Source organism: Eublepharis macularius, chromosome 12 (genome assembly GCF_028583425.1).
Source record: "Eublepharis macularius isolate TG4126 chromosome 12, MPM_Emac_v1.0, whole genome shotgun sequence".
Lineage (NCBI taxonomy): Eukaryota > Metazoa > Chordata > Lepidosauria > Squamata > Eublepharidae > Eublepharis > Eublepharis macularius.
Genome location: NC_072801.1, coordinates 73409247 through 73433822, shown reverse-complemented (window position 1 = coordinate 73433822; position 24576 = coordinate 73409247). Strand labels below are relative to the sequence as shown.

At 40.3% G+C, this 24576-nt stretch overlaps 3 protein-coding genes across 3 annotated transcripts; all 3 read left to right on the top strand.

Annotated features, from left to right (window-relative positions):
* The first annotated feature begins 456 nt into the window (after positions 1-456).
* LOC129339878 (olfactory receptor 6X1-like) lies at positions 457-1434 on the top strand. Its single transcript, XM_054994453.1, has one exon. The coding sequence runs from the start codon at positions 457-459 to the stop codon at positions 1432-1434; it is 978 nt and encodes a 325-aa protein (XP_054850428.1).
* Positions 1435-6017: 4583 nt separating this feature from the next.
* On the top strand, positions 6018-6965 carry LOC129339877 (olfactory receptor 6X1-like). The gene has a single exon (XM_054994452.1). It carries the CDS (start codon positions 6018-6020, stop codon positions 6963-6965), a length of 948 nt encoding a protein of 315 aa, XP_054850427.1.
* Positions 6966-17262: 10297 nt separating this feature from the next.
* Positions 17263-18210, top strand: LOC129339875 (olfactory receptor 6X1-like). Its single transcript, XM_054994451.1, has one exon. It carries the CDS (start codon positions 17263-17265, stop codon positions 18208-18210), a length of 948 nt encoding a protein of 315 aa, XP_054850426.1.
* The last annotated feature ends 6366 nt before the right edge of the window (positions 18211-24576 follow it).

Genomic DNA, 24576 nt, shown 5'->3' with positions numbered 1-24576 from the left:
AAGTCCTAAAACAAGATGGCTTGACTCAGTAAAAGAAGCCACGTCCTCCAGTTTGCAGGTTCTGAACAAGTCCATTGATAGGATGTTTTGGAGGTCTTTCATTCATAGGGTCACCATAACACACAACACAGACTATAATGGTTTACTCTTTAATTTTTTTATGTTAAGTTTTTTTTACATTAGACATTAACAAATTACACACACACACGGTTATGTGTATATTATAAGTGATTTTCTTCCCTCTGCAGGATAAAGATAATTGCAGTTGCAAGGAAGAACTTCAAAACCTCTTATGGCAATGAAATCGCTTTCTACAATCCCACTTCCTATGTATTCCTCATGGTAATCACATTCACGCCCACTACTTGGTTGAAGATTTTATTGTTTGAAGGACACCTTAGAAGGAAATTCTTCTACACATTTTGATACCTGAGGTCATCTCATCCATTTATAGTTATGATGAATACTTCCGCAGTTACAGAATTTGTCCTTTTGGGCTTCCCTTTTCTTCACCCCATCCGCAGCTTATGTTTTTTAGTGGTTCTGGTGACATACAGCCTGTGTGTGCTAGGAAATGGATTCATCCTCACAATAGTTTTGATTGACCAGAAACTCCAAACGCCCATGTATGGCTTCCTGTGCAACCTGGCCTTTCTAGAGATCTGTTACACCAGCATCATAGTCCCAAAATTATTGCAGACATTTGTCAGTACAAGGACCACTATTTGTTACCGTTGCTGCATGGCTCAGATTTTTTTCATCTTCTCCTTTGGTGCCATTCAACTCTTAATCCTAACTGTGATGGCCTTCGACCGCTACATTGCCATATGCAAACCACTTCACTACCCAGTCATTATGACTAAGAAAGTCTGCATCCAGCTGGCCACGGGGTGCTGGCTGGTTGGATTTGCATATAATTTTTTTGAAGCTGTCCAGCTATGGACTTTGCCATTTTGTGACTCTAATGTTGTTGACCACTATTTATGTGATATTGGGCCAGTCTTAAGTTTGTCCTGCGCTGACGCCCGTTTGCTTGAATTTCTGGGATTGTTGTCTGCAGTCTCCATTGTGATCATCACTTTTTCTTTAATTGTGGTGTCCTACATTTTCATCATTTCGACCATATTGCGTATTCCTTCATCAACTGGGCGCAAGAAAGCATTCTCCACTTGCACTTCTCATCTGGCAGTGGTTTCCATTTTGTATGGGGCAATTGCTTTTATGTACATCCGGCCAAATGTGCGCTCATCGTTTCACCTGAGCAAGGTGGTAGCAGTATTGAATACGGTCGTTGCCCCCATGCTGAACCCTTTCATTTATACCATAAGGAATGTGGAAGTAAAGCAAGCATTCTGGAGAGCTGTCTGTAAAACAGGAGGGCCCCTCAAGAGAAGTTTCTTAGGAAGCATGGATGATAAGGAGGTCTTAGAATAGGAAACCAGGAGAATGCAAGGAAAAATGTTCTTTCCATCTTTCCCCAGAGCAAAAGGAATGGTGGTTCTTACCTTCCACCATGGAAGTTTTAGCTGCTGACTTTACTCTTTGAAATAGCTATATATTAGAGACTGGCCAGCCATATTACTTGGGCTCTGGTTGGTCAGTCATGATAACCATATGGCAAGGTTGTTTCTATCTTTCTTCTTCAAGATGGTTTCTTTTTTTTCTTTTTTTTTCTTTTGCAGTTCAGAGAAATACTTTATTAACATTATTAACCAGAGAACTCAGTCTGTGGGGAGACTTGTTGTCTCTTCTTTATTTTTTGATTTTTTTATTTTTAAAAAAAACCCAAACAAACAAAAACAGTATACAGAAGTAAAATAGAACAACAACAAAGTCTTAGTGAACTATATACAATTATATGCATAGATGTGAAATTAGTGAAATGCTTTAGTTTTTATACAGGAATAAGGAAATTAGATAATAAACGTCAAGCCAATACAGTAAAAACAAAGACAACTAGCATTTTTTTTCCAATTATTTGATAGTCGTTGCTTCAAATCTGAGTAACAAAAAGTAAGTGCTTAGGTGGAGAGTGATTTGTATTGGAAATGAATTCAATGAATGGTAACCACTCTGGTATAATTCGTCATGTATTTTTTCTTGTATATAGTGGTCCCATATTTTTTCTAACCATTTTTCTGCTGTGGGAACCATCTTTGAAGATGGTTTCTGTTTCCAAAAGGATCACACACTAATATGAAGGCTACAGAGGAAAAGTTGCAGTTCAGATTAATAAAAAAAACACAATAAACCTTATTTTAACCTATATTAGTGCCTTGCATCTTCATTTTGGGGCCAGAGTGGGATGAGAGCAAATTGTTTGTTGAGTTCACATTTGGTTTCCTTTATAAGAGAGAGGGCTGGTCTCTGATTTGTATAAGGTGCTGTCAAGTCAGAGACAATTTATGGGAAGTTCTTAAGGTTTTCAAAGAAAGATACAAATGGAGATGGCTTTGCCATTGCCGGCTTCTGCATAGTAATCCTGAATTTCCTTGGTGGTTTCTAGGGGTGTGCAAAGGCACCCTGGTTCGTGTTTCCCGAATCTGGCAAACCCGAATCGAGAAGCCAATTCGGGTATGCCGATTCGGGGTGATTCGGGTTGATTCGGGTGATTCGGGTTAGCCTTTTCAATGGAAAAAGCCTCCCCAGGCTTCTCTGAAGCCTGGGGGAGGCATTTCCCCACCGAATCAACCCAAAATTGGTGGGTTCCTTCCTCTAACTCCCCTCTAACAACCCCCCAAGTTTCAGACTGATTGGACTTTGGGGGGCCATGTTATGGCCCCCCAAACCAGGTCCCCCTATCCTCACCTAAAAAAAGGGCATAGCTTTAGATTGCTGCTGCTGATCTTCATTCATTTTTTTCCTATGGGGGAAAAATGAAGAGGCAGGCTTCCTTTGCCAGGGGTGGCATTTTGCATGCAAAATGCCCCCCCAACCCTCAGGGGCCCTTCTCCCACCTTTCCTCCCACCCTCCACCAAGGCTCAGCCTGCTCCCACTTGGGGGGGCATTTCATGGCCTCTCCAAGTAGGTGCTCTCAGCCCCCAAAGTCCACCCCCTACAGCCCCACACAAACCCAATTCCCCCCCAGCTGCCACACACAGACCCAAATCCCCACATTAGCCCCTCACAGACCCAAATCCACCCCCAGCAGCCCCACACCCATAACCCCAGGAACAGGCTGGCAAAGGCCAGCCCTCTCCCTTTGTTCCCTATGCTGGGAACTTCTAAACTCTCTTTCCCTGGGCAATTCTGCACAGCCCAGGGGTGCCACAATGGTGGGCACACTTCTGAGTGCCAGCTGGTCCCTGTGAAAGAGCACCTGAACCACAGACACCCTCCCTCAAATTCCCCCACCACCTACAGAGATGGCTGGCCAGCCAGCCCCATTGTTCCCTATGATGGGAACCAACTGCACAACAAAGAATAAAACACAAACAACACAAAATAAAGTTTTTAAAAAATTATTTTCTCCCTTTCAAAGTACAAGTAGGCAAAGCATTATGACACATTACACCAGCAGTCCCCCACACAGAAAAATAACACAACTCACTTAACATCAGAGAATCACAAAAACACAATTCCTGTCAAAAACACTTTATTTCTTGAACACCTTTAGGTTACACAGCAGGGGGGAACACCAAAGGGCATTCCAGCATCCCACCTCACAAAAATAACACAACTCACTTAACATCAGAGAATCACAAAAGCACAATTCCTGTCAAAAACAATTTATTTCTTGAACAGCTTTAGGTTACACAGCAGGGGGGCACACCAAAGGGCATGGCAGCAGTATCTTACACAAAAATAACACAACTCACGTCACATTAAAGAATCACCCCAAAAATTGCTGTCAAAAGCACTTTATTTCTTTAACTGCTTTAGGTTACACAGTAGGAAGGCACAACAGGGCATGAAAGCAGTGTACTACACAAAATAATACAACCCACTTCACCGTTTTTGACAGCAATTGTGTTTGGGTGATGACATTGCTGGTGAACCCTCTGATAAGCCCCTTTGATTCCCCCTTCCTTTCTGAACTCTGTGACACATATACTTCTACCATGTAGAACTTAGATTTATATATATATATATATATATATATATATATATATATATATATATATATATATATATATATATATATATATATATATATATATATATATATATAAATTAGCAGAAGAAAAAGTTTGACCGAATACAACACAGCCCCCAGTGTGTTTTAACAGAATGTTTTCTTCAGGGACAATAATTTACAATGTTGGTTTGTTTGCTCAGAAAAGATTTTTTTTTTTTAAAGAATTTTTATTGGATTAGAAACATATAATAACAATTATAATCACATTCTTTAATTTTTTCTAATTCTAACCCCCTCCCTTTCCCCCCCTTTTTATTGACTTCCAACAGTTTTCCAACCCCCTATCCACTTTCGCTCTACTCCTTCATATTTATTTTATTTGTTTATTATAATATACTTTCAGATTCTTCTAAGCACTATTTCCACTTCCTTTCACATATAAATTGTCATATAAATAAAATCCTCTTAATCTATCTTCTTCATTAAAACTACTAATAATATTCATTTTGATAACCTGTGTTTTATCTTACTCCTTCTATTCTCTTCAATATGGGACAAACAATTTGCCCCCCTTTATACATCAATTCCAATACTTCTATACACATACTTATTATACACACTTATTGTCATTTACTTAGGCTTCTGTTCTATATGTTGTTCTTTATCTATACATATACCATAAGTCTAACAATTAGACCTATCTTTGAATTTACGTATGTATGTATATATTCACTCTATGTTATACGGTTATCTTTCCAAAAAATATAGATTAGTTAATTTCTATCCCAATAATTCACATAGTATCAACGCTATTGCTACTTAATATAATACTTAAAAATCATATAAAGTTGCTTAGAATTTTTCCATTAACTCTCCACCCCCTCGGTATAGTCACTTCTCTCCTCCTGTATACCTCAATAATTTTCAAACTGCCACAGTTCTCCTCCCACCTCCCATTTTTTCACCAAATATTGTTTCAGCTTTCCCCAGTCCGTGTTAAACTGCCCTGGATCAAGGTCTCTCAGTTTTCTTGTCATTTTGTCCATCTCCGCCATGTACAGCAATTTGTAAATCCAGTCCTCAGTAGTTGGCACTTCTTGTACTTTCCACTTCTGTGCATACAAAAGTCTGGCTGCTGCCGTCATATAGAATATCAATGTCCTATGTTGTGCTGGGATGTCTTCCATTGCTCAGAAAAGATTTAAAATACCATACTTGTTGCTGCAAGTGTGCATATTGAAAGAAAAAGAAACAGTGTAAAATAATACCCCATGAGATATGAATTATTTTGTTTATATGTTTGTGTCTGAGATTTCTGTTGATGCCTTCATCAAAGAACAACATTTACAAAATTTCCAACACATTACATTCCCTGAATTAAATTATTTTTAATGTTTGAAAACATTCCACTCAGTTTTGATAGTTCTGAAATGGTGAAGTAGGACTGGTGAGTCACTTCATTGGCAATGGAAATGAACCCCAAGGAACTAAACAATTGCTTCTACATCAAACTGAAAATACCACAGGTGTGTCCAAATGAAAGAGGTGGGCAGTTTGACTTTTTTCCAACAATGCCATTTACTGAACATTAAACATGCCATAGACATACATACAAACTTCTCAGCTGCCTTCTAAATAGTTTACTAATCTTCATAATTAACATGAGAGAGTACTACCTCTTAGGAAGTCTTTCCCATGAGAATCCATTTATACTTGAAATATCTTTTATTCTGAAACTTCTGTAGAGAGAGGAGAATGAAAATAAGTCTGTCAAATACCCTTACTATTAGACAATGTTAAAAGACTCAATTAGCAATTAATTGGAGGTGAAATGTCTCATGAGGAATTCTTGAAACATTGGACAAATTGGGTCCTTAGAAAATCAAGGGAAATAAATGAATGGTTCAAATGGCCTCCTTTCCAAATGGTTTTGCTACCATGAAGGAGATAAATTCATCAACAGTGACTGAATTTATCCTATTGGGCATTCCTTTTCTTCATGATTTACACAGAGTCTTCTTTGTCGTGGGCTTGTTCATGTATCTCACAACCATCATGGGGAATGGGTTCATCTTAGTCATCGTAGCCATCGAGCCAAGGCTTCAGACTCCCATGTACATCTTCCTGAGCAACCTGGCTTTTCTGGAGATCTGCTACACCACAGCGGTGGTGCCTAAGCTGCTGCAAACACTTATAAAAACACGAACCACGATTTGCTTTCTGTGCTGCATGATCCAGGGCTTTTTCCACTTCATCTTGGGCACTACTGAGCTTTTCATCCTTACGGCAATGGCCTTTGACCGTTACTTGGCCATATGCAAACCACTTCAGTACCCAATGATCATGACGACACATGTCTGCATTCAGATGTCTTTGGCCACCTGGTATTCATCATTCATCATTATCTTTTTTCAGTCCCTCGTTGTGTGGAGGTTGCCGTTCTGTGGGTCAAACATTGTCGATCATTTCTACTGTGACATTGGGCCTGTTTTAAGCTTAGCCTGTGCTGATACTCGCCTCATTGAGTCTTTGGGATTGCTGAGCTCCGTGCTAATTATTATTATGACATTGATCTTAACTGTAGTTTCCTATATTTTTATCATCACCACCATCCTACGAATTCCCTCATCCGCAGGACGTAAGAAAGCATTCTCCACTTGTACGTCTCACCTCATTGTGGTCTCAATATTATATGGAGCTAACATCTTCATGTACGTGAGGCCAAACGTGCATTCCTCTTCCCGCTTAACCAGAGTTGTAGCCATTTTGAATACTGTCCTTACACCAATGCTGAACCCTTTTATATACACCATAAGGAATTCGGAGGTGAAAGAGGCCATCCGAAGTGTGATCCATAAGAAGAGGTTGTTGAAAGAAGGTTTTTAAAAAGTGGACAAAAAGGTTGGTAACAAGCATGGTAATATAACAGATTCAAGAAAGGGACAGTATTTCATATTTCGGTGGGGAACAAGCCGATCTCATTAATATTGCTCATCAATGAGTATTTCCAATTTAAATTACAAATGGTTGTTGTGGATTTTCCGGACTGTATAGCCGTGGTCTTGGCATTGTAGTTCTTGACGTTTCGCCAGCAGCTGTGGCTAGCATCTTCAGAGGTGTAGCACCAAAAGACAGAGATCTCTCAGTGTCACAGTGTGGAAAACTACAATGCCAAGACCACAGCTATGCAGCTCGGAAAATCCACAACAACCATCGTTCTCTGGCCGTGAAAGCCTTCGATAATATATTAAATTGCAAATGTTTGTGTATTTTAAATTAAGTTGTTGTAGATTCTAGCATAGTTCAGTAGGAAGGCTTCACCGAGCAGAGTAGCCTCTTCCTCCAAAGTAAGATTCTACACTTAGCTGACCAGAGTGGTAAGCTACAACTCTGTGTAATAATCGTAACAACATAATCAGCATAGAGAAAACCATCATTCTTTCTTTCACATGAAGGCATTTGTCCCCTTGTCAGCAGACCTAGGTCCTTAATGCTATTAATTGTCCCGAAGATTTATTATGGTCATGTAAGTTGAATGTGTTGATCAGAGATGCCATTGTTCTTAAAGATGCAACACTGCTGCTCTTATGTTTTAAACTCCACTAACACTTCAAGGGGCATCTGGTTGGCTTCTATAAGAAGTAGGATGCTGAAAGAAATGGACTGTTGGGCATATCCAGCATGCAGGTCCTTATTATTATTTTTTTGTAAATCACCACACACTTTCAAGGTAGAGCTTCATTTCTATAAGCATGATTGTTTATGCATGTGTGTGTGTGCATCAAGTCACAATCGAATTATGGAGACCCCAACAAGGGGCTTTTAAGGTAGGTAAGCAGGAAAGGTGATTTGCCATTGCATTCCTCTGCGGGGTCTTCCTTGGTGGTCTCTCATCCAAGTGTTGATAGGGGCCAATCCTGCTTAGTTTCCAAGACCTGGCACAAAGTACAAAAAGCCCTTTGGGGTATACAATGACCAAAATAATTACAAATGTATATATTTAAAGTGCTGAAGTGCTCAATGAAATAAATTCAAACACGCAAAATATCTCACTACACATACACCAAAATTTCAATGGTGGTAAGGAGAATCAGAGTTGCTTCATACAATGTATATAGCAAAGTGCTTTGAATCAGTTCATAACAGTCCGTAACAGAGCAAGGTTTTGTCACAATAATGTAGCTATCAATGGTAGATGCCTCCTCATGGGTAATTAATGCTGCCTACGGGTTTTGCTGGCATGTAAGGAGTCCAGTCCCGTCTCGCACAAAAGGCTTCTTCACAGGCAAAATATCACGAGCGTAACAGGCAGTATCATTCCACCATTACAATTACTTCTGGATGATCTCACGTCGTCAGTTTCCAAGACCTGACAAGATCGGGCAATACCATGTCACCTTCCCCCTCCATTATTATCTAAATTGCAATTTTTTGTTGTATGTTGTCCAATTAAAATGATGTAGCAAAGTTTGACCCCAATAAATGTAAGAAAAATGTAATATTTTTAATTCCCATTTATTTCAAAGGGAAAGAAAAGCACATGCTTTAATCTCTCTCTTTAAAACAATACAGCTGGCTGGATTATGCTACTACTAATTCACATACTGTCTCAGGGAGGAGAACACCCCTCTCTCAGTCTTCAATAGTTCCCTTTCCTACAAGAGCCAAGTCAGAGTATTGTCATGTCTGTATACAGCCATGCCATGGTTATCTGTTTGTTGTATTGCTTGTTCCACAATATGCTGAAGCTATACTGCCTTATTGCTCACTTGATGTGTACTCTCTATGATCATTCATAACCATATTGCAGATGTTACTTAGGACCCAGAATAGGCCTCCTCTGTTATCTTAGAGAAATATGCAAGTCTTGGCTAACCATGGCCTTCGTGTGTCTAAATGCTAGCTTTCACTGCTATTCTCAGATGCTTGGAATACTTTATTGTATACTCGATATAGTCATAACTAAAGTGATTATCACAGGACTCTTGTAGGCTTGTGCACCAAAACCTTAACTGTCATTTGGAGCGCGGGAAAATCAACTATAACAGAGACTGCTTGATTTGAATTGTCACTTCTGCCAAACCCTGTGAAGGGGTACAGACTTGAACTGCATAGATTCTAATAAAGCTACTTCTGCTGGAATCAACATGTGTTCACTGTGGATGGGCTTGAGGGGTCTACCTGACAGGGATTGACAAGTATTTTAAAGAAATTGTCAGTTTCACAAGAGGGATATTGTGCTTTATGGTGGTGATAGACGGTGCCATTTTATTTATTTATTTTTATGTCATTTTTATTCCACCTTTCTCACTGAGGGCCAAGCTACAAGTGACGAATGACACTTGAACGGCAAGTGGATTGAGTGGAGGGCAAGTGAACAGGGAGAAATACACTTGCTGTTCAAGTGTCATTCGTCATGTGTAGCTTGGCCCTGAGACTCAAGGTGGATTACATAGCATGATATTAGTACCATCAGTGGCAAGGAAAAGGGCAGGCATTTCCATACAGTGTCAAGAACATTTTCATAAACAATATCATAGGGTAAATGAATATCGTGTCAAGAACATTTCCATAAACAATGTCATGGGGTAAATGAATATAAGTTTACAAAGACATAGTATTAGCAAGGATCCAGTATGGGGTTGAGGAATTGCTGAAACAGAACATAATCAATTCTAGGACTTACATTAAACAACATTAAACACAGGTAGTATATAGGAATACATATTTAAAACAACAGATAATATGTAAAGCAACATAATGGTGAAATCTATGGTTTCTAACTCATTAGCGAAACATCTGGGATCTCTTTTCTACAATACCACCCTCTCAGCTGAGAAAAAGTCCTTTTTGAATAATTCAGTTTTGCATTGTTTACGGAAAGCCAGGAGGGTGGGGGCTCTTCTGACCTCCTCAGGCAGGCTGTTCCACAGGGTAGGGGCCACCACAGAGAAAGCCCGTGTATGGGCTGCTGTTGATTTTGCCCATGTACAGGCTGGCACCTGCAAGAGACCCTGTTCAGCGAAGCTGCCATGGAGCATATTGTTAAGAAATTGTCAGTTTAACGAGAGGGATATTGTGCTTTATGGTGGTGGTAGAGAGTGCCATCAAGTCATAGCTGACTTATAGCAACCCTTGGCAGAATTTTCATTGGCAAGACTAACTGAGGTGGCTTGCCATCGCCTGCCTCTCTAGCCCTGGGCTTTATTGGAGGTCTCCCATCCATTTACTAACTAAGGTCAACCCTGCTTAACTTCTGATATCAGGTGAAATCAGGTTTGCTTGGGCTATCCAGGCCAGGGCTTTGTGCTTTATACAAAGCTTTCTATTAAGCGCAGACATCCCTGTAGATTCCTAGTATTCTTGTTTTTTAGAAACCTATGAGTGTATCTAGATATTTCTCACAATGAGACATGCTTAACTTGAGAATTTTGAAAGAAAACAGTTTAGGAGACTATTTCTCTGCCTGGAGAGAAATAGTCCTGTTCTTTGAAAATGGCCTTCATGGGATGCTATTTATGAAGTGATATATCATTTGCCCTTATGCCACCAAAAATGCAGCTTCTTATTTCTACATATCAAGGTGCTATTTCACAGACTGGACATTTTTTTCCAGATCTGTTGGAAATCCTACAACAGTAAGTTTAATTGAACCAACTTTTCGGATGGTGGAAAAGGAAGAAGGGGGGGGGGGACTGACCACCGAACAAGGCTATGGTGGAAATCATGGAGCCTATATGTCTAAAAGCCATGTGAGATGAGGCTGTAGTAAGGAAGAGAATTGGAAAGAACAAATGAAAAGGCTGACTGGATCCAACCCATAAAAACATAAAACACAATAAAGCATGTGTAGTAAAAAAAATGTGAAATATGTTGTCAGGACAAAAATGATGGACAACGAGGATTGCATTTGTTTGGTTAATACTTCTACCTTTTCCAGTCACTTCTTCTAAATCTGTATTTTTCTCCTTTATCTGTAATGCTTACAGGGTTGGATTTAGTCAGATTTTCCATTAATAAATCAGAATCATACTACAGACAAGAAGGACTTAGAAGTGGACCGGGAATTAGAAGAGCACAATTCTCTTATTTGTCCTAACAATATATCTCGCTGACATTCAACCCCATTTTGTACTACAGCTGCTATATTTTGTAGCGTGTATGTGTGATGGCGGGCTGGCAGGTTTGATGTTTATTTCTGTTTACTGCCCAAATGTCACCCTCTTGGGTACTGTCCCCCCCCCCCCCAAATTTTGAGGATGTTCTCAAGACAGAATCGGCAACTCTATCTGCCAGAGTATGCTTTAGACACAGGGGACATCTGAAGAAAAGAAAAGTGCCAAGCTGAACAGACTCAGCCTTGTAGCAAGCAATTTTATGTCTGGCTTGGGAAATTCCTAGAGATTTGAGGGTGATGCCTGGGAGAGCGAAATTTGGTGAGGGATTTCAGCATGAATGCGATGCCATAGTGCCCACTATCCAAAGATGCCTTTCCTTCAGGGGAATTAGCCTCTGCAGTCCGGTTGTTTTTATGGGAAAACTTCAGGTTGTGCCTGAGGGCGAAGCTACAAGTGACGAATGACACTTAAATGCAAGTTTTGATCAGGCATCTGATGAAGAGAACTTGATTCTCGAAAGCTTATGCTATAATAATTAAAATTGGTTAGTCTTAAAGGTGCTACTGGACTCTTTTTGATTTTGCTACTACAGACTAACACGGCTAACTCCTCTGGACTTAAATGCAAGTGTATTTCTCCCTGTTCACTTGCACTCCACTCAATCCACTTGCTGTTCAAGTGTCATTCGTCACTTGTAGCTTGGCCCTGAGTAACCCCTGTGAGGTTAATTGGTTTAGCCCAGTGGGGTGGAGTCAGAAGCTAGAGGCAGGCTGCTGAGGAGGAGGCTGTTTGCTGGGGAGTTTAATAAATTATAAGCTCTTATCACCTTGAATAAGGTAATGAAATGTTGTATGTAAAATATGATTTAAAGTGGTGTTTGTGTATTGTGTGTAGTTGGTGTTACTGGATTTGTATTATTTTTGCAGGGCTATAATTCCCGACAAGAAGATAGACTCCTGGGGTACAGCTGCTTCAAATGGATGAGAGAGGACTCGTCACTTCTTGGATGTTGAACTGTTTGCCTTTTCAAGGACATTGTTGATTTGGAGTTTTTTTTCTATGGTTGCACTTAAGAGTTAATTTTTGTTAAAGTTGTATTTTATTAATTGTTAAAAAGTTTTTTTTAAGTTATTTCTTAAAATTTTGTGAAAGTTGCTTTCTAAGCCCCATAGAACCCAAGAAAAGAGAAGTTACACCTGCAAGTTGGGATCCCTAATTGCAAGGAGTATATATTTCGGGGTAGGCTAATGCTGTATTATCCAGGCTTCTGCTTTAAGGCCTAAATGCTGATGGTTAATGGATTCATCCAGGAGACTTTGAGAATTGTATTTCCCAGAAGGAACACTGTATTGCAGCCAGTCCAATGGCAATCTCAGCATGCTCTGAAAACACAAAACTATCAGGGTTTAGACAACAATGATTTGAATACCAAATCAGGGCTCATGAGAATCAGATTCAAATCTCCAGCCCGCCACAAAGCTCATTGGGGCAATCTTTCTGCCTAACTTACTTCACAAGGTTGTTGTGAGGATCAAATGGAGTGGTTCTCCTCCTCACCTGTCAGATAGGCTTTCAGCATATCTGCCATGCTTCAAGCAGCAAATGTATTTTCGATGTATGTATTACTTCAGAGCTTCTGTGTGCATGCAGAGTAGACCAAAGTTGTGTAGACTTGTTGCTAATTGTTTATCTTCCAGGCAAGGTGTTTTGGTTATGAGTTCCTGACAGAGTCTGAGAATGTGACTAGAGGTGGGTACGATCCCGCCCCCCCAAAAAATTACCGATCAAGCTGATCGTGGATCTGTGCTGGAGCCGATCCCAAATCATCGATCTACACCTGTAATCTCCCGTTTCCAATCTGTGTATCGGGGATCAGAGATCGGGAAGGCCCAAACGGGGCGCACTGCTATTCCCAGCTATGTGGGAAGGTGGGTGGTGGCAGCCACTGGGCACGTGCAAACACTCCTGTTCAGCTCCTCTGAGCCCTCTATTTATCAAGTATTACCCTTCTAGTCATGAAAAAGCCAAATCATTTGTACCACCTAATTAGAGTTCCAACCAGCTGAGACTGAGGGCCAAGGGCCAAGCTACACATGACGAAAGACACTTGCCTGGCAAGTGGATTGAGTGGAGGGCAAGTGAACAGGGAGAAATACACTTGACATTCAAGTGTCATTCGTCATGTGTAGCTTGGCCCCAAGCTACACATGACGAATGATACTTGAACGGCAAGTGTATTTCTCCCTGTTCACTTGCCCTCCACTCAATCCACTTGCCGTTCAAGTGTCATTCGTCATGTGTAGCTTGGCCCTGAGAGTTTAAAGGCGGCTGTATTTTCTTTTGCACATTAACTTCTTCCCTTCTCGTTCTCAATCTCAACTGCTTGCAAAAGGGATGCAGTCGCTGGGCTTAGAAGCCAGGAGGAGAGCGAGATCTCTTTTCAGTGTTAACTCTTTCAATGCACTGAAGGAGAGAGAGGAGTGCAAAACAGCTTCAGCTGATTCCCGCTCTCAAAGCCAGGGTTTTTTGTTTTCTTAACCCCTTCCTCTCCCAATCACTTTGCCTATATTTTTCTCAGGAATCCACCTTTTCACTCGCAACTGTTTGCTTTTCCTCCTTAGGGGAAATATTATCAAGTTTCTTGCCTTAAATTTCTTTTGCTAAAATGTTAACCTCAAGCTGCAGTATGAAACGTGCTTTCCAGACTGCATGCTGCCCGTTTCTCCCCCTAGCTCAAGACACAAAGTTTTTTATCCCCTGATTTTCCCTTTTCCAACAAGTTTCTCTCCTCCTTAATTACAGAAACACCTTCTTTTACTCTTTAGACCTGGTCTCTCCCCAGACTGTTTCTCCTTTTTACACATATATTAATAAGCAAAACAAAAATTCTGTGCCAAGACAAAGGGGAGGGATAAGGAATTGGGGTGTGTGTGAGTAATGGATGTGGATTCAAAGCCAAAAACAAAAACAAAACAAAGAAATCCCTTCACCAAGCGCACAATCAGTACAAATCTGGGACAGAAGGCAGCTTGACTCTCACCGTGCCACCTCCCCCTTTCCTGTTCTCTCCTATACGCACACTCACACAAACATCAGAATCCCTATAGTTTGTTTTGACAAACAAGATAGATAAGGATGGGGGGGGGGGGGCAGGAGGACTGTGTTTGGCCATCAGAGCTGCCTGTCAGGGTTTGTAGGGATGAGATGGGAGTGCCCATGGCTATAGAACACCCCCTTCCCCCTCCCTCCCCTGGGTCTCTTCTCCCAACTAGTGAGTGAGTTGCTGCTCCGTGGTTGGAAGTAAGCCCTGCTGATCAAGGAAAGCTGGGCTTCCATTAGGGTTTTCAGGGTGACAGAAGGAGGGCAAACACAGCTCAGGCATTCCCCTGGCTTCATTGCCAGGGGAATAGATTGCTGGCGCCTGAGTGTCTCAATCCCTGATCAGATACTGATCACCCCCGATCAAGACCTGATCAAGCCCCCCTGCCCCCCCGACCGCTGGATTGGTCGCCATGGATGGCACTGATCTGCCGGGTCCCAATCGCCCAAACACCATTATTGTGGGTATTTTTCTATCGTAATGCCGATCATGCCCATCTCTAAATGTGACCTTGAAGTTTCTACAGAGACTGAACTGAGCTCATCCTCTCCCCCCTCCCTTCTTCCCAGCTGATGCGCACTAAAACTCCTAATTGCCTTTTCCTACTGGGAGGGGGAGGAGACATTGGCCTATAAGTGATCTGACTTTCCCACTTTTAGGCATTCCTGTCAATCCCTTGTTACAGCATCAATACTGGTATTTACCTTAATAAAACATCTTTAACTCATACACTGGAGTGATGCAGTGAAGCGTTTTGGTTAGTACCTGGCAAGACCTGACATCACCTCAATTCACTACACCTCACCATTTTACTAACCAAATTTAGGTTAATGTCTCTGTATGCAGCTGCAAACCCACTGAAGCAGAACTTCCTGAATGCAAGGACCATTTGGGGAATAGAGAGAGAAATGTAAGGAGGTCAGGGCTGGTGCCAGGGTTTCTGGCACCTGAGGCATGGAGGGCAGCTTCAGAACTGCTCCTGCCCTCTCGCTCAGAGCACATGTGCACACCTGGCCTGCGGGGCGGTGGGCGGCTGGGTGGGAGGGCTGAGAGGCTGCCGGCCCAGCCAGGCATGGCAGGTAGCTGGGGAGGTGCACGTGCATCATCCCAGCCCTCCCACTCTGTTGCACTGTGCATTGCACTAGATGCCTGCTGCGCCTGGCACGTGACTGCTGTTCCTGACTGGGGGCACATGTTGGTGGTGGCGGCAGCAGTGCGGGAGAGCTGGGAGGCTGCAGTAGCTGTGGGCCAGGCATGGCAGGTAGCTGTGGCTGTGCATGGGCAGCTTCCCATCCCTCCCGGTCAGCTGCCTGCATGCTGCTGCCACCAGCTCTGTGGCACATGCCCTGGCCTCAGCACCCCCTCTGGCATCTCAGCACTGGAGGTGATCACTGGGATTGCCTCAATGGAGACGCCGGCCCCGAAGGAGGTCAGAGCAGAGGGATGAATTTTTTCAACTAAACTTCTCACAAAATAGCTCAGAAATTTCTCACAAAGTAGTTCAAATAGATCCTTAGTTCAAAAATGTTTGTTTAAAAAAAATCTCGGTGGATTGAGAATTTGCAGGGTAAAGCAGAGAAAACCCCCATCCGTAAAAACATAAACCTCAGGAAGGAACACATTCCTGGGAGTAAGCCCCACTGAATTGACGAGAGGATTCTTGGTAGACATGCTTAAGATGGCTATGTAGGTCCCACTCTTTGGGCCAAGCTACACATGACGAATGACACTTGAACGGCAAGTGTATTTCTCCCTGTTCACTTGCCCTCCACTCAATCCACTTGCCATTCAAGCGTCATTCGTCATGTGTAGCTTGGCCCTTAGTCACCCATGCTTTAGAAAGTTAAATCAGAAGAGGAAAAAATATCTCTTAATTAATATAGTTAATTGGTAACAGAGAACATTTCTGTCTTGGAAGCCATTCCCATGAGATAATAGAATACTTTTTTTTCCTGATACTTCAGTAGACAAAAGGGAACAAGGAATTTAACAAGCACATACCCTTTTCATAGCTTAGATCAGAGCAACCAACAGTTTTCAAGAGGTGAAATTTCTTATGAGATTTTTTTGGAATGTGGGCCAGTTGGGTACTTTGAAGAGCAAAGGAAATAACAAACCCCAAAGATACCCTTTGTGAAGCAGATGCTGTATTCTTGAGGATCATTTCTGACAACGGAGAAAGACAGCCACTGACATTTTTAGAAGCTAAATGAAGCCAAACGATTCATCGAAGCCAAATGATTCTTGAGACATCTGAAACACAAAAAAGCAAAACGTGAGGTCAAACTTTGATATCCAAATCTTAATCCAAACTTTACTGTGATTCTCTTTGTTCTTCCTTTTTATATTTTTCTTCTGTCTCTGAGGGTTCAGTAACTTATCAATTTCATTTCATATAAGAGTTTCTGACTTTTAAATAGCCATATATGAAAAAGGGCATAGTGCAGGTAAATTGTAGTTAATTATTTATTAATTGTGGTTCCTTTTCTCTTGGTTCCATTCCCCTTTTGTCTTTCTTCCATCCAAATGTCAATATAACATGGAAAATTCAGTATATTTTGTAAATCATTTTCATTTGAATTAATACACTTTTAACCTTTCCAAGACAATTATTGAATTCCTCAAAATTTGGGGATATTTCTATAGCTCCATTGTTTTCCTTATTTCCAAATACTGCTTTTGAGATTTAATGTTAAAAGGCTTAATGAGCAAGTTGCGCTGATTTAAAATGTTACGAATTTTCTTAGTAGACAGTCTATTTAATAGATATGTGTCAAATATTATATTTACTTTAGAAGAAAAAGTACAGCTAAGACAATGGAACATAACCCCCAAAGATTAATTATGTTTACTTCTCCTTCTCTATCCTCTATTTTTAGGCAAGTTTAATAATTTTAAAGCTGTGTAAGTTTATTGGTGATATGGAAGTCCAGAGATCTTCATTCCAAGACTGTACTTTGCTATCATGAAGGTGACCAATATAACTACAGTGACTGAGTTTATTCTACTGGGTATTCCTTTTCTACATGATCTCCACAATGTCTTCTTTGTAGTGGGCTTCTTCATGTATCTCACAACCATCATGGGAAATGGGTTCATCCTAGTCATCGTAGCCATCGAGCCAAGGCTTCAGACTCCCATGTACATCTTCCTGAGCAACCTGGCTTTTCTGGAGATTTGTTACACTACAGCTGTTATACCAAAGATGTTACAGACTCTTGTAGAAACACGGACCACGATTTGTTTCTATTGCTGCATGGCCCAGATATATTTTCACTTTGCATTGGGTGGTACAGAGCTTTTCATTCTCACGGCAATGTCCTTTGACCGTTATTTGGCCATATGCAAGCCGCTCCAGTACCCACTAATTATGACTAAGCATGTCTGTGTTCAGATGTCCTTGGCTACTTGGTATGGAGGATTCTTCATTTTGTTTTTTCAATTTCTCCTTTTGTTGAAGTTGCCTTTCTGTGGATCCAACATCATTGATCATTTCTACTGTGACATAGGACCCCTCTTAAGCCTAGCCTGTGCTGATACTCATACCATTGAGCTGCTGGGATTGTTTAGCTCTTTCGTAATCATTATTATGACCTTGATCTTAACAGTAGCCTCATACATCTTTATCATCTCTACCATACTACGCATTCCTTCAGCCGTTGGGCGCAAGAAGGCCTTCTCCACCTGTACATCACACCTGATTGTGGTGTCTATATTGTATGGAGCACTGATTGTCATGTATGTGAGGCCCAACATGCATTCCTCCTCTCGTGTAAGCAGGGTATTAGCAGTGCTGAACACAGCCCTCACTCCAATGTTGAACCCTTTCATATACACAATAAGGAATAAGGAAGTACAAGAGGCTGTCAGGAGTCTGATACAGAAGAAAGGGTTCCTGAATGAAGGTTTTTAAAATGTTCTCAAGCTTAGTTGATATGATTAATGGTGTAATAACTGAAGGAGAGGTGGGGGACAATTTCAATCTTCAGAGTCTGTTGGAGCTTGGGGATAAACCAATTACATGGTAGTATGCAATGTTCTCAGTAAGGTATCATAGCTGTACTCCAGGTTAGTTTGGTGAAATTTTTTATACTTTGTAATTTTGAAAGTCGTGTAAAATAAGACATCTAGAGAATCATTTTCTTTAAAGCACGTGTTCTGCCTTTTTGCATGCATTCCTAGTTGGTAAGTTCATTCGACAAAAGTGTGGGTTGCTCAACGTATAAAATCCAATTAAATAATGCTTTCTCTAAATACTATCTCTGAGGGGGGAAAAAGAAAAGAGAAGAAACAGTCCTACAAAATGCACTTAAATATAGTAGTTTCCAAACCTTTTGTGTCCAGAGTTTCTTTGATATTTGCATGATTAAGATGGAATTTTTTCATATATTATTCTCCAACCGGAAAATGATAGCAAAATTTCTAAGTGGAACCAATAATATCTTTTTTTTTTTTTTGAAAAATTTTTTATTGGGTTAGAACATTATTTTTACATTTACATTCAATTTTCCCCAATTTTTTCATCTCTAACCCCCTCCCTTTCCCCCCCTTTTTTTTGACTTCCAACAGCTTTCCCACCCTTTGTCCCCTTTCCCTTATTTTTATTAGCTTCCTCTATCTAAAACAAATATATATTCTCCATTATTCTAAGCAGTACATCCCTGACTATTTTTAACATTGTATGCCCAAACTGTAAGTCTTTGTTTCCATCTTAGATAAACAATTTATCCCATTTTTCAATTTCAAATATTTCTATATATCATAAACCATATAGATCATACATTCATTTATATCAAACAATTTGACTTATTCTCTATATATTACTCATTCTATCTTTTTGTAATAGTTCTATATATCTCTCATCACATAGTCAATCAATTTGACCCATCTATATCTTCAGACATTCAGTTTGGTACTTACCAAAAAGAAAGAAAATATTGTTAGTTAATCAATCCTTATATTTAATCCTTATAGTTAATTATTTTCTCTATGTTCTGTTTATTAACCTATATATATCTATATATATATATCAATCTATTAATCTGACTGCTTATTAATTCACATTTATCTCTTCTCCCCCCGGTAAAGTCTCCCCCCTCTACTTCAATGCTTCAGTAGTTCTCAAACTGCCACAGTTTTCCTCCCACCTCCCATTTCTTCTCCAGGTATTGTTTCAGCTTCTCCCAGTCTGTGTTGAACTGCCCTGAGTCCAGATCTCTCAATTTTCTTGTCATCTTATCCATTTCAGCCATATACAGCAATTTGTAAATCCAATCTTCAATAGTTGGCACTTCTTGTACTTTCCATTTTTGCGCATACAAAAGTCTAGCTGCTGCTGTCATATAAAATATCAACGTCCTGTATTGGGCTGGAATTCCCTCCATTCCCAAGTTCAGTAGCAGGAGTTCTGGGTTCTTATTAATTTGAAATTGTAAAATTTCACTCATTTCTCTTATTATTTCCCCCCAGTACTGCCTAGCTACCTCACACGACCACCACATATGATAGAGGGAGCCCTCATGCTTCTTACATTTCCAGCATTTATTAGAAATATTCGAATTCCCTAGCGCAATCTTCTTTGGTGTCATGTACCAACGATAGATCATTTTATAGATGTTCTCTTTGATATTATTACATGTCGTTGTCTTCATTGTAGTTTTCCACAAGTATTCCCATGCCTCCATTGTTATTTCTTTATTAAAGTTTATAGCCCATTTCACCATTTGTATTTTAACTATCTCATCCTCGGTATACCACTTCAACAGTACTTGGTATACCTTGGATATTCTTTTCTTATCTTCTTTAAGAAGGGTCTGCTCTAGTTCCGAATTCTCTATTCGTATACCTCCCTTTACAGAGTCTGAATTATATAAGTCTCTGATCTGTCTATACTGGAACCAGTCGTAGTTAGGTGATAGTTCCTCTTGTGTCTTTATTCTGAGTTTGGATGCTTCAGTTTTAGTTATTTCTTTGTACGTTAAACATTGTTGTTCATTATCAACAGCTCTCGGGTCTATCACCTCATACGGAACCACCCACAAAGGAGTTCCTTCTTGTAAATAAATTCTGTACTTCTTCCAGATTATGTATAGACTTCTCCGAACAAAGTGATGCAGGAACATCGAGTTGACCTTTACTTTGTCATGCCATAAATATGCGTGCCATCCAAATATTTTTTTATATCCCTCTAGGGCTAGTAATTTCTTGTTCTTTAATGTCATCCATTCTTTCAACCAAACTAGGCAGATTGCATCATGATAAAGTCTCAGATTGGGCAGTTGCATTCCGCCTCTTTCCTTTGCATCTTGTAAAACTTTCACTTTCACTCGAGGCTTCTTGCCTGCCCAAACAAAATCTGATATTTTCCTCTGCCATTTTTCAAATTGTTTAGAGTCTCTGATGATTGGTATTGTCTGTAGCAAAAACATTACTCTTGGTAACACATTCATCTTAACTGCTGCCATCCTACCCAACCATGACAAATTCAATCTATTCCATTTAATCAAGTCTCTCTCTATCTGAGTCCATAGTTTTTCATAATTGTTTTTGAATAGATCTATGTTCTTTGCAGTTAATTTGACTCCCAAATATTTCACTTTACGTGGAACCAATAATATCCATGTTTTAATCACATTCAGTAGAAAATGTTGCAATGTGTTCAACATAAGGCTTGTCTTTGAAAACAGTGTGGAAGTTCCAGTTAATATCATGTGGTTGTGAAACTACTGATACCAGTCAATGTACACTGATTGAGACCTCCGTTAGATGCCTGATTCTGTATGCTCATACTTTCTTATATAAGATATCCACAAATTATAAGGTCTTTTCTGCCTTGGTGCCTGAGCTCTGGAACTCCCTCTCCACACCAGTTTACCTGCTAATAGGATTCCTAAAACTGCCTCAGCAAATGCCAGGAGACCTGGGGAGCAGTGTCAATATTTTGTCTATATGTTTTTTTTTCGTTCTCCTTCCTTCAAGTTCATACTGTCGGTTACAGTCTTCAAGTTCATACTGTTGGTACATACTGTCGGCGATTATACAAGATAGGTTGTTCTGATTCCCTTCATGTTTGGCACTGCAACTCCCATGACAATCCTGAATCTGACGGCCAAATGTGAGACAAGAAGGTTAAAGAAATCCCAGCCTATGGACCAAATATTAGAATTACTGAATATAGTACATAAATATATATCAACATACAAAAATCCATGTATTTATTACAGGATAACATGAAAACAATTACAGCCCCAAATATAGCCTCAATTCAGATTAAAATCATACAAAAAATTCATACAAGAACCTTATGCAATCCTGACCAAACACGTTTCAGCCATGTAGCCTTCTTCAGTGGTCAAGCATAGTTATCATGCAGTAACTCCAGACAATGCAACAATATAACAATTAATAAATATAATTAATATTGGACCAAGTTGGAATTATGTTCCAATTAATATCAATAACTCAAGGTGGAGATATTCTTTAAAAGCCTCATTTGGAATCACCTTCTGCCCTAGTCAGGTACATGTGTTTTGAGTTGTAATTCAATTGTGTTCCTTCCTTTTTCAGTCCAAGAAGAATCAATGCTAAGTGTACTGATGACTCCAGATTTGTTCTTAATTCAATTTTGTTTGGGTTAAGTCCCCGCCCCCCGCCCCCGTTTGTCCTTTTTTTGCCAAATATGATATTACTACCCTCATTTTTGAGGAGGTATGCGTACTACAGATGGACAGAGAGACAGAAGGATGGATCCTTTTATTATTATAGATTTATTATGTTAAAAATTGGTGGACCCCCCAAAAGAAAACATAATGAAAAAAAGCTGCTTTCTCCAAGTCTGATCATGTATTTCATAGCAATCAACAATAGTTTCATTAAAGGAATGCATTGAATGTTAAATAATTTGTCTGTGTGCACCCATGGTCAGCTTGCTTTGGTCTACCAAATCTTTCCTACATGTGTATAGGTCCTACATGTGTATAGGTCTTACATGCGTATAGGTCCTATATGTGTATAGGTCCTACATTTTACATTCCAAGTCTGAGAAGAATTTTTAGCGGACATCAAGCTACATCCATGTATTCTGATCTGGACCAATTAATATCTGATAGAAGGTAATTATGAACGTGGTGGCATCCCTAGCTGAAGTTTTGCAGAAAGCAAGCATACCATGATATCGTGACCTTCAAGAAAAATTGGAGGTAGGTTCACATGAAGATGTATTCCATCCAAGCCTTTCATGCCACAGAAATCTAGAAGGACTGCCTCACGTGAGACCACTGGCACCGGCCGGAACCTTATAAACATCAGATACACGGTGGCATATTTTATTCTATGCTTCCAAGAGTGCATGTTGCTCCCCCTGCTGAGTAAAACCCTTTAATGTCTCAGTGATCTTCAATCAATATAACTGATCTCCCTCACACTTCAGTATGTTCCAGCATTAGCAGTGTTTGTAAACAAAATCCCAACCAGCAAAAATCATGGGGGAAAACACTTGTTTTCAGGTCATACTTTCCAGAATGGAAATGCTAGTTCAGGCGGCATGGTAGTCACAGAGACTCTCCTTCACAAAATCTGTGATTTTTTTCCCGCAAGTTTTGGACTTTATCAGGATTGCAGCTGAACACACATTTCACATGAATCTGTATTGAATTTCTCCCTTCCAATCAGATTGTTACAAGTGAGGAGCAAAGAGCACTCTCAGCCAATTCCAAAGAGAGCTGCCATTCTCCTTCCCCCTTCAGCCCTCCTTGTGGCTGAGGGACATCTTACTCAGGGGCCTGTGGAATTTGAATGTTTTATACAATTTTCTTGAAACTTTGGGATTCTTTCTAGGACAGGCAGAAGACACCCAGTTGCAAATTTGGTGGAACTTGGTTGAAATAACTCCAGCTCTCCTGCCAGAAATCCTCCATAAGAAATAATGGATGTAAATGATACGGGGGGGGGGGGCTCAAAGGAAGCCTTTCTCTCTTTCTGCAAGGAAACAAACAAGAAAACCACAACAAGCGAGGTGGGTAAATGCAGAGTTTTCAGTGTAAAAGTTAAAAAATAACATAAGAATAGGGAAATCCAATTAATGCAAACAGGTCTTTTTTATAATGCTGGTGGCTGAATGAAGCTCTTCTGCTGGCTGGCTGCTGCTTGACAGCCATTTTAGAAATTAGTATAGCGATCTTAGTGCAGCTGTGCAGAGAGAGATATACTTTGGGGGTCAGTAATATCACCTCCCCTCCTTTGTTCAATCTGCTTGAAACTTAGGGGTTCTTTACATTAGAGGGAGTGCTGTGTACTGTACCATTTTTGTGCCATTAAATGCAAAAGCAGCAGCCCCAGAGCCTCCAACTGGTCCCCCCACTCTTCCTCATTGAAAAGAATGGCGACAAAAATAATGGAAATGGAAAAAAAAAACTTTCAAATTTCTAGTCCGACCAAGCAACACCCCACTTGAAAAGTAACCAATCACAATAAACATTTCAATCAACAGCACCTGATTAAAAACAATGAAAATTGTCAAAATGCACACTTCTATCAAAACTTTTCAATAAAAACCTTTTAAAATGCACATATCTATAGAGCAGTGTGGGGCTGCCCTGTCTGTAAGCAGTCGGCCCAGCCTCTGCCATCTTTACTGGCCATTTTAACATGGCTGGCAGTGATATTAAATAGCACCAGGCTTCTGGATTTAAAATGGTAGTTTGTATTGCAGCCAGAGGACCTCCAACAGTTGCTGAGTCCCGCCTGGGAGACCCCGGCATGAATGGAATGCCGTGCAGAAATGCGAGTGAGTAGAGGTGACTGGATTTGCAGTCTCTCCAGCCTCTAAGGAATCCAGTGCAACAAAGGTCTCACAGAGTCGTCTCCACTTAATACATTCCTTTCCCTCCTTCTGTGATGAGATCTCCTGTCCTTGATTGAGGAGTTATTCAAATGACATCCATATTTATAATTCATTCCTGGGGAGGTACATTCCCTCTGCAAATATTCAATCTCTGTGGTCTATGCTTACAAGGTATCCAAACATGAGTAAAGACAAGTCACATCATATAATTTCCAGGCCAAACAGTCTCTGTAATCTGCTGTAATCAGCCTTAGATATATGAATGTACTGCGCCAGTAAGCGTCAGACCGTCCTGAGCTACCCATTATGTTGGTGTGATCCTGACTGTGAAAATATGAATAATATGAATTAATGCCTCCCATGAAGAAGTGATCAGACAAAACGGGGAGGAGTCTCTATGCTGGCAAAACCCATAGGGCGTGGCTGATCTTCACAACG

Coding starts and splice junctions, on each gene's coding strand:
- LOC129339878 (XM_054994453.1), top strand. CDS start 457: ATGATGAATACTTCCGCAGTTACAGAATTTGTCCTTTTGGGCTTCCCT.
- LOC129339875 (XM_054994451.1), top strand. CDS start 17,263: ATGAAGGTGACCAATATAACTACAGTGACTGAGTTTATTCTACTGGGT.
- LOC129339877 (XM_054994452.1), top strand. CDS start 6,018: ATGAAGGAGATAAATTCATCAACAGTGACTGAATTTATCCTATTGGGC.